This window comes from Lactuca sativa, chromosome 7 (genome assembly GCF_002870075.4).
Source record: "Lactuca sativa cultivar Salinas chromosome 7, Lsat_Salinas_v11, whole genome shotgun sequence".
NCBI lineage: Eukaryota > Viridiplantae > Streptophyta > Magnoliopsida > Asterales > Asteraceae > Lactuca > Lactuca sativa.
Window position 1 is genome coordinate 80,926,391 of NC_056629.2, and position 14,321 is coordinate 80,940,711.

Here is a 14,321-nt window from a genome sequence, read left to right on the forward strand (position 1 = left end):
CTTTAAAACCAAAAAACAATGTCTGATATTTTAAATAATTATAAGGATAGAAATTAAAACGTTAGGAAAATAAATTTAAAAAAATTAATTAACAATAACAAAAACTATAAATAACATTAAGACATATATTATATTTAATTTTATTCATGAGTAACTTGTGGATAGAAGTCATTCAAATGGTTGATATTATACAATTATAATAGATGTATATATTATCATATAGCTCAAAATAATCAATATATTATATAAACTTAGTACACGAATCATTTAAACGGTTGGGTGTAAATAATTATCATCTTAAAGCTATAATTTTTGAACAATTTATATAAAATATTTAAATTATAAACTTAAATATAACATTACGGGACAAACTTAAATGTAAATTTTAGTTTAACCTAAACAACCCAAATAATATCTTGTAAATAGTTAAAAGTGATAAATTGTACTGTAAGTAAATATCAAATCTAAAGTGTAAACATAAATAAACTAAATTTTAATATTAAAATAATATATTACTTCTACTTATAAAGCTATGTCTTTAACTTTTAACATATTATACTTAATTTATTAAATTTATTATGTTGTTGTATGTAAACCATTATTACTTTAAAGCTACAACTTTGGAACAGTTTGGACAAAATACTTAAATTATTAATTTAAATATAACATTATAATGTCAACTTAAATATAAATTTCAGTTCCACTTAAAAAACCAAATGAATATTTTATGAATACTTAAAAATGATAAATTGTAGTGCTAAATACAAAAACTAAATTATAATCTTAATTTAACTAAAATATTTCCTAAAGATATTTGTATAATCGTTAAAAGTTTTCAAATAAGTAGTTTAAAATAACTTATAATAACAATAGTTAAATATAACTCTATATAAATTGTTATATTGTTACCTTTAAAATTAAAAAAACAATGTTTGATGTTTTAAATAATTATAATGATAGAAATTAAAAACGTTAAACAAATAAATTTTAAAAAGTTAATTAGCAATAACAACAACTATAAATAACATTAAACCATATATTATATTTAATTTTATTCATGAGTAACTCGCAGGTAGAAGTCATTCAAACGGTTGTGATTATGCAGTTATAAATGATGTATATATTATCATATAATTCAAAATAATCAATATATTATATCAATTAGTATACAAATTATTATATCAAAGTTAACAAGAACGTTATTGTTATATTTTAAAAAAACACATATATTTGTAAAGATTTCAACTATATAGGTGTTTCTGCGCAATGTGCGGACATTCACCTAGTTTTATATAAAATGGTGATGTCCTACATGTATTGGTTAAATGGTTGAGTAATCCGAAAGTACCACTCTTCCAACCTCCACAAGCTAAGACCTTTTAATAGCGTTTGTATTTTACATATGTAGCGCCTTTGAAATATGGGAAATATTGGATCTTAGCATACCTATTAACCTCCATTCTTCGATTTTATCTTCATTGGTATTTTGTTCATCGATATCAATTGTCGCTTCATCAGTTGCCATTGGTATTTTGATAAACAATGCTAAATTCTTTACTAAACAGTAAGAAATGCTCCTAAATTTTGAATATCATTACAACCTATAATGTTATTGAAAAAACACAATGTTACTGATTTTTTTTTTGCTAAATTATGAATGTAAAACAATCTAACACAAAGATAAACCAATGCTACTTGTTGAATTTGAAGTTATATGGTGCTACCGTCAAAAAATAACATAGAAGAAAACCGATATACATAATCTGTCGGAGATGTGAGAGGCATAGTCAAAGTTGTAAGGCAAAGATGTGAGCGCCAGAGTCAGAGATGCTGTCGCATCCTTACAACTGAAGTCAGAGTTGCAACATGAGAATGAGGAGTCACAACATGAGAGGGTGGAGTCGCAACATGTGACAATCGACAAAGGTATGGTGGACTGGTGGTCGTTGACCGAATTTCGATTCATCAGCAAGCAAGTAGGTGCAAAATTCTTCTTTAAACCACTGCCACAACACTTTGAACCATTAAAAGAAAGTCTAAGTTCATATATCCTATCCATAGTTTATTGCTTATGATGTGATTGAGAACTTATTGGTTTGTTTATGACGGTGACCGTTGTGGGGAAGGAAGAGGGTGGTACAAGTTTCAGGTCGAGGGTGGCCAAGAGGTGTTAAAAAGAGAAAAGAACCCACATTTTTCTTTATGATGACACATTGGTTTTTGGAAAAAGTTATGGTTCAAAGATATATTAGGTGTTGAGCAATTCAAAGCCTTTTTAACCATTTAGAGTTTAATTTTGACGTTACCAAATGACTTGAATGTTGAACAATTAAAATGTTGTCTCTTAACAGAACCATTAAGAGACTTACCAGCTAGCTTTAAGTCCACTTTAGGTGTGATTAGAAAAAACTTATTATTTTTTATGCTAATATATTCAATACGATTAAAAAGCTAATAAATAAAAGTAAATATTATCACACAAAATAAATAAATATTTAAATAGACTAAACCGCACAAATGATCCTTGTGGTTTGCTCAAAATTGTGACTTTGGTCCAAAAAAGTTTGGACTGGCACCAGAGGTCCAAAACTTTCACTTTGTTGCATTTTTGGTCCAATCTATTATGTCTTTTTTCAAAATGACGGATTTACCCCTGCTATATATGATTTTCTTTTTTTCTTATTTGCTTTTCTGATTAAAAAAAATAATACTAAAAATTAAAAATAAATATACAACTAATAACCCACCAAACCCCACCTTACCTCTCTCTTTCTCTCTCTGGAAACCATCTCCATATCGGCGCCCCTTCTCCGATCTTCGATCTCCGCTCCAGGAATTTTCTTTATCGGGTTACCCCTTCTGATCAATACAGGAATTTTGATTTATGGAATTGATGAATCACATGGCTTTCTTCTTCTGTTTTGAATCTAAAGATCAATTCGTTTTTTATTTTTGGTTTGGTGTTAAACCTATTTTCTTTTTTTTGGTTCAGTAAGCTGATGATTTTTTAATGAAATATATGAAATACATTTTGAAGGGCTTGGCTAACTTCTTTTGAAGAGCAATATGTGGCTCTAATCAGAAATTGAAAGACCATGGCAAATCTCTTATATGTTTTTGTTCTCCTGTGATTCGATTCTGTTTTATGGGGCTGACTAATCGATGGCCCCTTTTGACTCCTTATTCCATGTATTGTTCTCTACAGTTCAACAAAAAAGAAAGAAGAGACCTGTCGTGGCTTCTTGTGTGGGGGCAAGAGAGATTTATGACCAACCAAAACTCGAATTCCAGACATTTAAAGAAACTACTTCTTCTTCAACTCTTGTTGGCAGAAAGAATTATGGGATTTTCCGTCTCAAAAAGAGAAACTTGAAGAAGGAAATTATCTTAAAAGAATTGTTGTGGGTGGTGACCTTCATCATGATCATCTCTGATTCCTTCATCTACAATGAAGATCTGGTGAAAAATAGGGGTATGGTGTCCAATTAGTGGTAACGGGCAATGGAGATTAGGGTGTAATGGTATGAAGCCATAGAGAGAGAGAGAGAGGAAAAGTATTTTATTTATTTTTTTCTTTATAAAAAAATTATTAAAGTAAAATAGCAAAAACAATTAATGGAAAATCAACACACGTTTATACCCTTTGTATTTGATACTTTCGGTTTCCTTGCGTCAGAAGCTGTGGAGCTACTCAATAGAGTCTAACGGGTCATGCATTGTAATGTTATGACTCCAAGATTTATAGATGTTGTTTTTAAAAGAATTAGTTTTGCCATCCAAAAAAGGGGTTGCGACACAGTTTGTTGCTCGTTTACCCGCTATGTATGTAATTTTCAAGTAAAAACATTACAATGGAAAAAAAATTGCAAAAAAAAAATAAATAAATAAATAAAAGTATTTAAATAAATAAAAAACTAAAAAAGAAAAAAATAAGAACAAAATTGTCATTATGAAAAAGTTCAAAACAAATTGAACCAAGCTCGCAATAAAATAAAAACTTTATATGATGCTAGTGCAAATTATTTTAAACCAAAATAAAAATTTTGAATAAACCACAACGAACATTTGTACAGATTCGTTTAAACAAAGGTAAATAACAATAAATAAATAAGTATTTGATACTTGCGCACCACGACTGAAGTGTGTGTCAAACCGAATAAATACCGGGTGCCTTAACCCTACCCGCTAACGAATTTCCAATTCTATCCTTTTTCTTTCATACTAGTCCTACCCGCACACACTTCCGGCCGTCTTTTCAATCAGCTTCCAGAAACCCTAACGCCATTACAGATTCTTCCACACAATCTTCCCCTACAATGGCGGACGTGGATGCTACCATCTCAATCGACAATCCTGTGTCCGCTCCACCGGAGTCAGATGTTTTAAGCAAAAAGTGAGTTTTCATTACCGCTGCAACCATTTACTATCATTTCATGTTCTAAAGCGATTCTAGGGTTTTATATTCATTGCTTGATTTTGATGAAGCGCTCGCAAGAAGGAGCTGAAGAACAAACAGAAGGAGGAAGAGAGGCGTCGCAAGGAAGAGGAGAAGGAGAAAAAGGTGAATTACGGTTGTTTTCAATTTAGAATTATAGACCGGTATAGCTTCGATTTTGTGCTCATCAGACTAAGCAAATATTTTCTCTTCCCGTTTCAGTTTATAAATTCATTTTTTCTAACTCAATTTTTATCAAACCAGCAAATAGAGATTTTTTTTTGAACTGGGCAAGCTTAATGGACCTATTTTTTCTCAATCTTCCGTCTAATAAAGTTGTATGAATCTACTATCCACATTTCTCGAACATTAAGGATGTGAATCAAGTGGTTAGTCGACTATAAAAAACCCATTTCAGAGGCTTAATAACTTAACTAGGTTCTTAGTTTTCAATAATTACTGCACTGAGTATGAAGATAATGTGGCCTGCCGTATTTCTTCTTTTAGTGGCTTCTGAAATTACAACCTCTTTACCTCTGAATTGACTACAATAGACCATCTTCTGTTATGCTGCATTATTGTATAACGAAAGTGGCTATGCAATTGCCATGAGATAGTAACTATAATAGCTCATCAGACATTAGTATTATTGTGTGAAATTCGAAACACAATGCCAGATAGTGCGATTGTTTGTATCTGTAACTCAAAGACCCAAATATCATCATGGCTTTGTGCATTTTACAGGCTGCTGCCATGCCAAAATCAGCTGTCCAAAAGCAGTCAGCTGCAGATGATGAAGACATGGATCCAACGGTATAATTGTTTTCTTAATTATTTTTACAAGAGTTTTGTCTTAGTACTCATCTTTACTTGATTATCATACATGTCTCTTCTTTGGTTGCAGCAATATTTTGAAAATCGCCTGAAAACACTCGCTACTCAGAAGGCAGCAGGAATGAACCCCTACCCACACAAATTCCATGTCTCTATGTCCATTCTTGAATACATAGAAAAGTATGAAAGTTTAAATAGTGGAGATCATCTGGAGGATGTTCAAGTTTCTTTGGCTGGTGAGTATGAATCTAATACATGACCTCATCCATAAATTTCCTTCTTCATAATGATGTTGATAATTGTACTCTTGCAGGGCGACTTATGAACAAACGATCTTCTTCATCAAAGCTCTTCTTTTATGACCTCCATGGCACTGGTGGAAAAGTGCAAGTTATGGCTGATGCAAGGTAACCCAAATTTAATATTACTTTGAAATTGAAATTGCATATTACCTTTATATTCTTTTTAAATCTAAAAGCCATCTTTATTGCTAATTGGTTTTACAGGAGATCTGATTTGGATGAAGCTGAGTTCTCTAAGTACCATTCTGGTGTGAAACGTGGAGATATAGTTGGCATTGTTGGGTTTCCAGGTGTGTGATTTTTTTTTTCTTTTTATCTTTTAGTTCTACATTGTTTCTCATGCTCTTTTTCTTTATTGGCAGGAAAAAGCAAGAGAGGTGAACTGAGCATTTTTCCAAAAACATTCATGGTGCTTTCTCATTGTCTTCATATGATGCCAAGGCAAAAGAGTGCAGCTGTTGCAGAGAACGCCAATGTGAAGGTAAAACTTTGTTATATTGACCTATTTACCCCTATTTGTTGGGTCTTTTCTGACTTGGGTTTGTGTTCTTTATCTTCAGAAAATCGATGCTTGGACTCCAGGAAGTGGCAGAAATCCTGATGCATATATTCTGAAGGATCAGGTATTTGACATATACATACATATAGCCACTGTTGCATGTGTTTTTTTCTTTGTTTCACATTTCAATTTATTTAATTATATTTTTTTTATTCTAGGAAACAAGATATCGTCAACGTTATTTGGATCTGATGTTAAACTCAGAAGTCAGACATATATTCAAGACCCGGGCAAAGATTGTATCTTATATTAGACGTTTTCTTGATAATCTTGATTTTTTGGAGGTAAATCGCATACCATTCTTGATTTGTTAAAAGACGAAAATGCCCCTATGACTGATGGAATACACCATTGTTATCGAAGGTTGAAACTCCAATGATGAACATGATTGCTGGAGGGGCAGCTGCAAGGCCATTTGTGACCCATCACAATGACCTAAACATGAGGCTGTTTATGCGTATTGCCCCTGAACTTTATCTAAAGGAGCTTGTTGTTGGTGGATTGGAGCGTGTGTATGAGATAGGAAAACAGTTCAGGAATGAAGGAATTGATTTGACACATAATCCTGAATTCACCACGTGTGAATTTTATATGGCTTTTGCTGACTACAATGACTTGATGGAGATAACTGAACAACTCTTGAGTGGTAAGTTTAGGTTACAAAAATGGTCCCTGAGCTTTCTCATCTTTTCCGTGTTTAGTCCGAAATTGAAACCTTTTGCTTGTGATTCTTGTTTCAAGGTTTCATATCAGTTGTGTATCTTATTTTAAGGTTAGAGGGACCAAAGTTGATATGAAACCTTGAAACAAGGACCAAATTTGAAAAAAGTTTGAATTTTGTGGTAAACATGGTTACAATCAGAAGGCATAGGGACTGTTTTAATAATATTTGTTGTTATTATCATAAATTATAGTTGTTTTTGTGGGCAAGTTTGCTAATACTAATACATAATGAAATGAAACAGGAATGGTGAAGGAGCTAACAGGTGGATACAAAATTAAATATCATGCAAATGGGTTAGATAGTGACCCCATTGAAATTGACTTCACGCCTCCTTTCAGGTCATTACCTTACCTTACTAGCCTTATAACTGATACAAGGGTTGAATCCAAAAATAGCAACCTATTTTCTTTTATTTGTTTATTGTACTTTGAAAAATCTACTTCTACTCAAGTTATATATAGCAATGTCATCTAAATACAAACCAAGTGTTTTTTTTTTTAAATGTGATTGATATTTTACAGAAGGATTGATATGATTGGAGAGTTGGAGAAGATGGCAAATCTAAGCATACCAAAAGATCTTGCGGGTGATGAGGCCAACAAATATCTTGTTGAGGCATGCAAAAAGTTTGAAATCAAATGTCCTCCACCTCAAACAACTGCACGTTTGCTAGACAAAGTAATAAATAATCAATTCCATCTTTAAATAATAATAATAATATCCGATTTATATTGTATTATTTCATTAAAAAATTTTGTTTACAGCTTGTGGGACACTTTTTGGAGGAAACATGTGTGAACCCTTGTTTCATAATTAACCATCCCGAGATCATGAGTCCATTGGCCAAGTGGCACAGATCCAAACCAGGATTGACTGAACGTTTCGAATTGTTCATCAACAAACACGAGGTGAATAAATGCCATTTTGCAGATACTTTAATTATTATTATTATTATTGTTTTTTTATTTAAAGAATGATTTGTTTTGAACTTTGATTGTGTCAGCTTGCGAATGCGTACACCGAACTGAATGATCCAGTGGTACAACGCCAGAGATTTGCTGATCAATTAAAGGTAACGAGTCTGTGTGTGTGTTTTGATTATTATGATATGTTGGAAGAAAAAAATATTGGTAAATTATTTATTGTGAAATATTTTAGGATCGACAATCGGGAGATGATGAAGCCATGGCTTTGGATGAGACCTTCTGTACGGCTCTTGAGTATGGGTTGCCACCAACTGGTGGTTGGGGACTGGGTGTTGACCGGCTTGCTATGTTGTTGACCGATTCACAGAACATCAAGGTTTGTCATCTGTGCATTTTAATTTTTACACATCAAATGTTACTTTATGTATTTTCCATTACTGTTTTATTGTTTTTGATTTTTTGAAAATAAACAAACAGGAAGTTTTACTTTTCCCAGCAATGAAACCACAAGACGAAGCACCTGTCAAAGGTACATTTTTATTTTTTAAAACTATACAACAAATTCAGTTTTTGTTTGTTTACCAAGTAACAAATAATAATGAATTGCAGCTGCAGAAGTCGTGAAAAGTTGAGCTCAGAAATCTATCTTCAGTTTTGAGGAGATTTTGATGGTTGTCAAAAGTTTGTGATGAATAGTTTGGACATAGTGATGATTGTTAGTGCTATTTTCATGAGATTCGCTCTTGTCTGGTCTTACTTTACCAAATTTAAATATTACTTTGTGTCCTGATTTTGAAACTATTATGGAAAGAATTTATATTTATATTAGGCATTATATGTGTGTAATTGTTTTGGTTGCTCTACACTTTCTGAGATATTGTATGTATGAATACACACACGCTGAACCTGCAAGCCTCGAAGAATCAAGATCAGTTTAAGGGATTAGCATCCTAATACATTAAGCCATGTTTTTTTTGGTTTAAGCCTGTTTAGTTTTGGGCAGATAAATCGAACTAATAAACTATTTGACCATTTACATTCCAACAATTGTTTGTCTCAATATCCATAAATTTTAATGTGAAGGAGAATGAGCATATGAGATTAGGAGGAAAACAATAAAAGTGCAAATAGGTAAAAGGTAGGTGTCTTAGATCTTAATATATTAAGCTAGGTTTCTTTGCTTATTAACTCATTCTGTCCAAATTAAGAAAAGTTACAATCATGTATAGTTGTCTACATTAAGTGCTTAACTCATTAAGCTCATTAAGTAAAAAAGAAACAACCTGACCCCATAAATAACTGAACTTAGGCCATGTTTGGTACGGTGGAATAAAGGGAGGAATGGAATGAACCATTCAATTACTATATAAAATGTGTTGTTTGGTTATCAAAAGGAAAGGAATGTTTCATTACAAAGAGAATGAGATTCCTTAGGAACAGGCCTTTTTCATTCCTTGGGGTACCTTATTTTTCTTTCATTCCTTTCCCACCTCTGAAAGAAAATGACAAATATACCCAGCCTACCTCAATCGTATATTTCTAATTAGTTCTTGCGATAATTAATTTTTGACAAGTCAAAGAAAACCCCATTGAAACCATAATTATTATCTACTACATCTAAAAAATCAAGAAACTTTCTACAAATTTTTAGTAGGAGCAGTAGGAAGAATTACTATTCAAGAATTACTCTTGACAATCTAAAGAGCTTTTGCTTCATCGCTTAAGTTACATTTATATATTGCTTACTTCTTCATTTTTATTTGTCTTTGTTAATTGCAAAATCCAAAATTGTTTATAAGCATATTATTTATTGTTTAAACATCTTTGTCGTTAAACATGCACATGAACTTGCTGATGAAATGTCTCAATAATTTTTTCCATTGAAATGCTTATGATGTTGCTTATAAATATATAAAGAAATTAAATTGTCTTAATTTTTAATTGGTTCTAACTAAAGACATCCACGATTGGACGGTACATGCATAGTTCTTTTTTTTGGGTTTTGCATTTTTCATGTTTTGATAAACGATTGTTATTTTGATTATATAAAATGTTACTTAAACTATAAATCATATTGTGATTTATGAGGGCCCTTTGTAATTATCAATTAATTTCATTCTATTCATTTGTATCTACCAAACAACATGTATGAATGATGCATTCCATTCAAGGAGACTGACCAAACATGACAATGGAATGGTAATGATCGATTCTATTACATTGTGCATTCCATTACATCGTTCATTCCATTCCATCCAACCAAACATAGACTGAATGCTCTAAAGAAGTAAATTCATTCCACTTGAAATTTTTGGAGTAATATATATATATATAGGAAACAGAAACAAAAGTATATACTAAACTATGATAAAAACTGTGTTTTGGTCAGATTTACAGCAAAAATATGAAATCATTCTTACATTACATGCTGTTTGTTAGTCTATCAATTGAACGGATGTGATAACAGGTATTTTTTCTCTGAGTTTCTGTGACAATGCAACACGAACTGTCATCACCCCTGCTGCAGGCCCACTGAGTCGGACTTTAACATTGTAGTCTTTGATTTCTACAAACTCCAGAATTCCACCACCTGTGCCTACCAAGTATGGCCTAATCTCTGCAAGTATCTGCAATCTCAAAAAAATCTTGGTTAGCTCAACATTTTACAAAAGGTCTTATTATAAAAGTCCCTTGTTTTTGGATTTGGTAAAATATTGGAATTTTTGTCCAATGCACAAGGCCTTGAATGATGTTGTATCCAAACAGGGTATTCATACCTTTTCAACATTCTCCTCATTCAAATCGAGTCCGGTTTCGGTATCAATGAGTTGCTCAACATCCATGATTTCAGGGATTTTGTCTCTGAGTCGAGTCTCGATTCCCATTTTGAGTGTCATTGTTGAACTTGGACAGGAGCCACATGCACCTTGGAGTTTAAGGACAACAACAAGACCATCAATCTCATGCAACACAACATTCCCTCCATCCGCCATAAGTCCAGGCCTCACCTCATCCAATACCTTCTCCACATTCTCTTCCGTTAATGGAAGAACACAAACATACCCTACAAACAGATTCAATTTGAGAAAAAAGATTCATACCCAGAATCGATAGGGGACATATGAGACGAAAATGGTGGAGTTGAGAATTTATATGAAAGTTATGGGTTTGACCTTAAAAGTCAAAGTTTATCAAGAGAAAATAACCCTAGAAAACTTGTTTGATTCATGATTTATGAATTTCAGTGGACCAAATAAAGATGCAGAAATTTCAACCACATAAAGTTTCTTTTATCCACAGAAGTAATTGTTGATCATTCATCCTTGTAAAATTAAAGTTTAATTGCTTCATATGGCAACATACTTTCTCACAAAGTACTTTTAAATTATACCAAATAGCATCATACTTTCAAAACCAGTTACATTGTTTACTTAAGAATCCTATATGTTAGATTACATTGCATTTTAAATTACGCATTTACCCCTAATCAACCATACAAATTACTAATCCTCAACACTTTATTACATTGCAAGTTCATGGGAGAGAGTATGGCGTACCTGAACGCTTTCTTAGTCGTCGCCTGGTAGAATCTATTCGGAGAAATTGGTTTATGTGGAATTCTCCACTCAAAAATGACTTTTGTTTCGACAAATATGATCCCTGATTACAGAAGCAGAAACAGAAATGGAACAAAATTTCGTAACCCATTTCTAGTAAAAATGGAAAAGGTTTAGCGAAATGAGCGGAAATCGGTACCTTTCTGGGGAGGAAAACGTGTGAAGGAGAAGGTTTATCGTCTGATGAATAACAACAGATAGATGTTGAAGAAGATGGTGTTGATTTCAAACATCTTGTTTGAGTGGCGATTGCACCCATTAGTTTTGCTCGATCAATAATGAAATTACTGGGATTCAATTTCGATTGAAAACGGTTGATGAGAGATTGTTGATATGATTATGACGAAATCAAATTCGAATTTTTATGGATTTGGAGAGGCATTTTCCTCCCGCATATCTGTGGACAGAAACTCATCTTCAAATGTTTAGCTACTTTTCCCCTCATCGACACGGATAGGATAATACATTTTCAGTACGAAAAAGTAAATTTAAAAACATTTAAATTTTGAAAAATTGAGAAATCTAATCATTTTTCAATATTTTAAAAACAATAACCATGTAAAAAAAATGACCATCAGGTCCGAAACGGGTTATTCAGATCATGTTTTCGTCACGGTTATAAAATCCGATCTCACCCGGTTTTGTGGTCCCCTATAAATTTCATTTTAGAGTTAATTTACACGATTTCACTTATTCTGGAGGCCGTTTCGAACCTACATTCCATTTCGAACCTAATAAATCATAAATTTCTTCTTTATGAGACGAATAGATTCACTTTTTTATATGTAAGTTTATAATTATATGTCTTTACTACATATTGTATGTTAACGTCGGCATAATTTATGCAATTATATAGGTTTTATTTGTTTTTATGTGATTTTTAGTGGTATAAAGGTAATTATATGATTACATTTACTTATATATATATATATATCACATCAAAAAGTCTTAAAAATATACTCATTTTGACTTGTCCGGAATGAATCCAAAATCCGTAAAACACCTTCGGTATATTAAGAACTTGTCCGAAATACAACGAGCAGTTCCAAAATATAGATCTGGATTGTTATTTCCTGAAATCCATATCCAGAAAAGGATTCCAATTTTTTTGAACTGAAATAGTGGTTTGTAACGTGTATTCCGAAGTGTTGTCCGGAGCATACATGCTAAATTGTCTTATTAATGTTTCTTTTGATTGTGCGACCATGTTTAAGCAATTATGTTTTGGTGATTATGTGAACATGTCGATGTGTGTGGAATGTCATCATTTACTCTGTTACTATCTTATATGCATCGAATATACTATAATGATCCAATTGACCTACAATAGCTTTTATTTTCGGTACACGACTATCGGGGTTGCTTCGACAGGAAAACATTCTGCTTGATTACCAAGTTGTGGTTCGAGAACTATTCCACCCCCTCCCCCGCCACATTCCGATTTTGCATTGTTCTGAGATGTATGTCCATTTGTGTCGCCTTCACATTCGGTGATAATGGTTGACCTTATGCATGTGTTTAACAACTTACTTAATCAATTAGGTGATCCAGACACGGTGAGAGTCTCCCTACTGTATATGCTAAAGTAGGGAATTTTGGGGAAATACCCTCGACAACTGGTTACTAATGAACTTCTTGCAATTGTCTCTAATTTAGACGACTTTAATAGGTATATAGTTATTTGTATACATTATATGAAATGATACATATACTTATTAAGTGCAATTGTTGACACAGGTACACATAGGGCATAGTGATATGAGATTTCACTTACAAACAACTGTGTACTGTCTTTGATAATATTGATTAGCATTTGCACCCCACCCAACCAAGAGTCGCCAATAGACATACATATACCGTGCAGGGATTTGTCTATGCATTTAAGGTATGTCGACTATTTTAAATTCAACAAACAAATTTTAAAGAAAATCATATTATGTACACTATGGGTGATAAATATGAAAGTTTACAAAATGGAAGGGAGTGAAAATGACATTTTACAAAGTTCAAAGTCGAGGGAATTAAAGTGACATTTTAAAAAGTTGAAGGATGGAAAATGTCATTTTATTGAATTTTGACGATTTATTGATATACAAGGTTGGTACCGTTAATTAACTTCAATTCATAATGTTGTATAAAGATGTATTATATGTGACATGACTCATATGTTGGAAAAAATAAATAAAAATAAGCATGAAAACATACATAAAATTTACGTTGAAATGTAAAGAAAGTTGAAATTGACTCATACGAAGGAAGTGTACATAAAAATAAGCAAGAAAACATAAAAAAATACATCAAAAAAAGAAAGTAATCTTTAAAAAAAAAGTAACAAACGAAAGTTCTAAATTTACATCGAGGAAAAAACATCTAATTTAAAAACAAACGAACTAAAGTTCTAAATTTACGTTGAGACGTTGACCATCTCGAATTTATATCGACACATATATAAAAATAAACACATAATTAATTAGTTTTTTAAGTTAGAGAATGAAAGTTATTAAGAAAAACCAAAATATATTTTACAGGGGGTAAACATGAAAGTTTAGAAAGCCAAGGGGATGCCAATAACATTATAGAAATTTTGAAACCGAGTAGGTCAAAATGAGACTTTACAAAGTTGAAGGATCGTATCTATTGGTGGATGGAGCAAACATTAAAGTTTAAAAAGTCGGGGGTGAAAGTGACATTTTACAAATTTGAGTGGTGATAACTATAGAAAAATCAGATTATATATATATACTACAAAAGCTAAATACCAAAGTTTAGAAAATAAAACGGTAAAAACAACATTTTAGAAAGTTCAAAGTTGAGAGGGTTGAAATGACATTTTACAAAGTAGAAAGTGGAAAGTAGGTATGAAACTTAAAACCAAAAAAAAACCCGTATGACCGGAATATGCTAAATATATATTTTTAAGTCAT

General features: G+C 32.1%; 2 protein-coding genes across 2 annotated transcripts; one reads left to right on the top strand and one right to left on the bottom strand.

Annotated features, from left to right (window-relative positions):
• Window positions 1–4,187: 4,187 nt before the first annotated feature.
• On the top strand, window positions 4,188–8,626 carry LOC111913998 (lysine--tRNA ligase, cytoplasmic). Its single transcript, XM_023909736.3, has 17 exons — window positions 4,188–4,393; window positions 4,486–4,561; window positions 5,180–5,248; window positions 5,340–5,505; window positions 5,583–5,676; window positions 5,776–5,861; window positions 5,934–6,052; window positions 6,132–6,194; window positions 6,289–6,414; window positions 6,494–6,776; window positions 7,096–7,192; window positions 7,376–7,532; window positions 7,619–7,762; window positions 7,858–7,926; window positions 8,013–8,156; window positions 8,258–8,309; window positions 8,390–8,626. Exons 1-17 carry the CDS (start codon window positions 4,317–4,319, stop codon window positions 8,410–8,412), a joined length of 1,845 nt encoding a protein of 614 aa, XP_023765504.1. The 5' UTR covers window positions 4,188–4,316; the 3' UTR covers window positions 8,413–8,626.
• A 1,429-nt stretch (window positions 8,627–10,055) lies between these two features.
• Window positions 10,056–11,841, bottom strand: LOC111913997 (nifU-like protein 3, chloroplastic). Its single transcript, XM_023909735.2, has 4 exons — window positions 11,537–11,841; window positions 11,338–11,440; window positions 10,558–10,844; window positions 10,056–10,407 (listed from the first exon to the last, which is right to left on the bottom strand). Exons 1-4 carry the CDS (start codon window positions 11,654–11,656, stop codon window positions 10,216–10,218), a joined length of 702 nt encoding a protein of 233 aa, XP_023765503.1. The 5' UTR covers window positions 11,657–11,841; the 3' UTR covers window positions 10,056–10,215.
• Window positions 11,842–14,321: the final 2,480 nt, after the last annotated feature.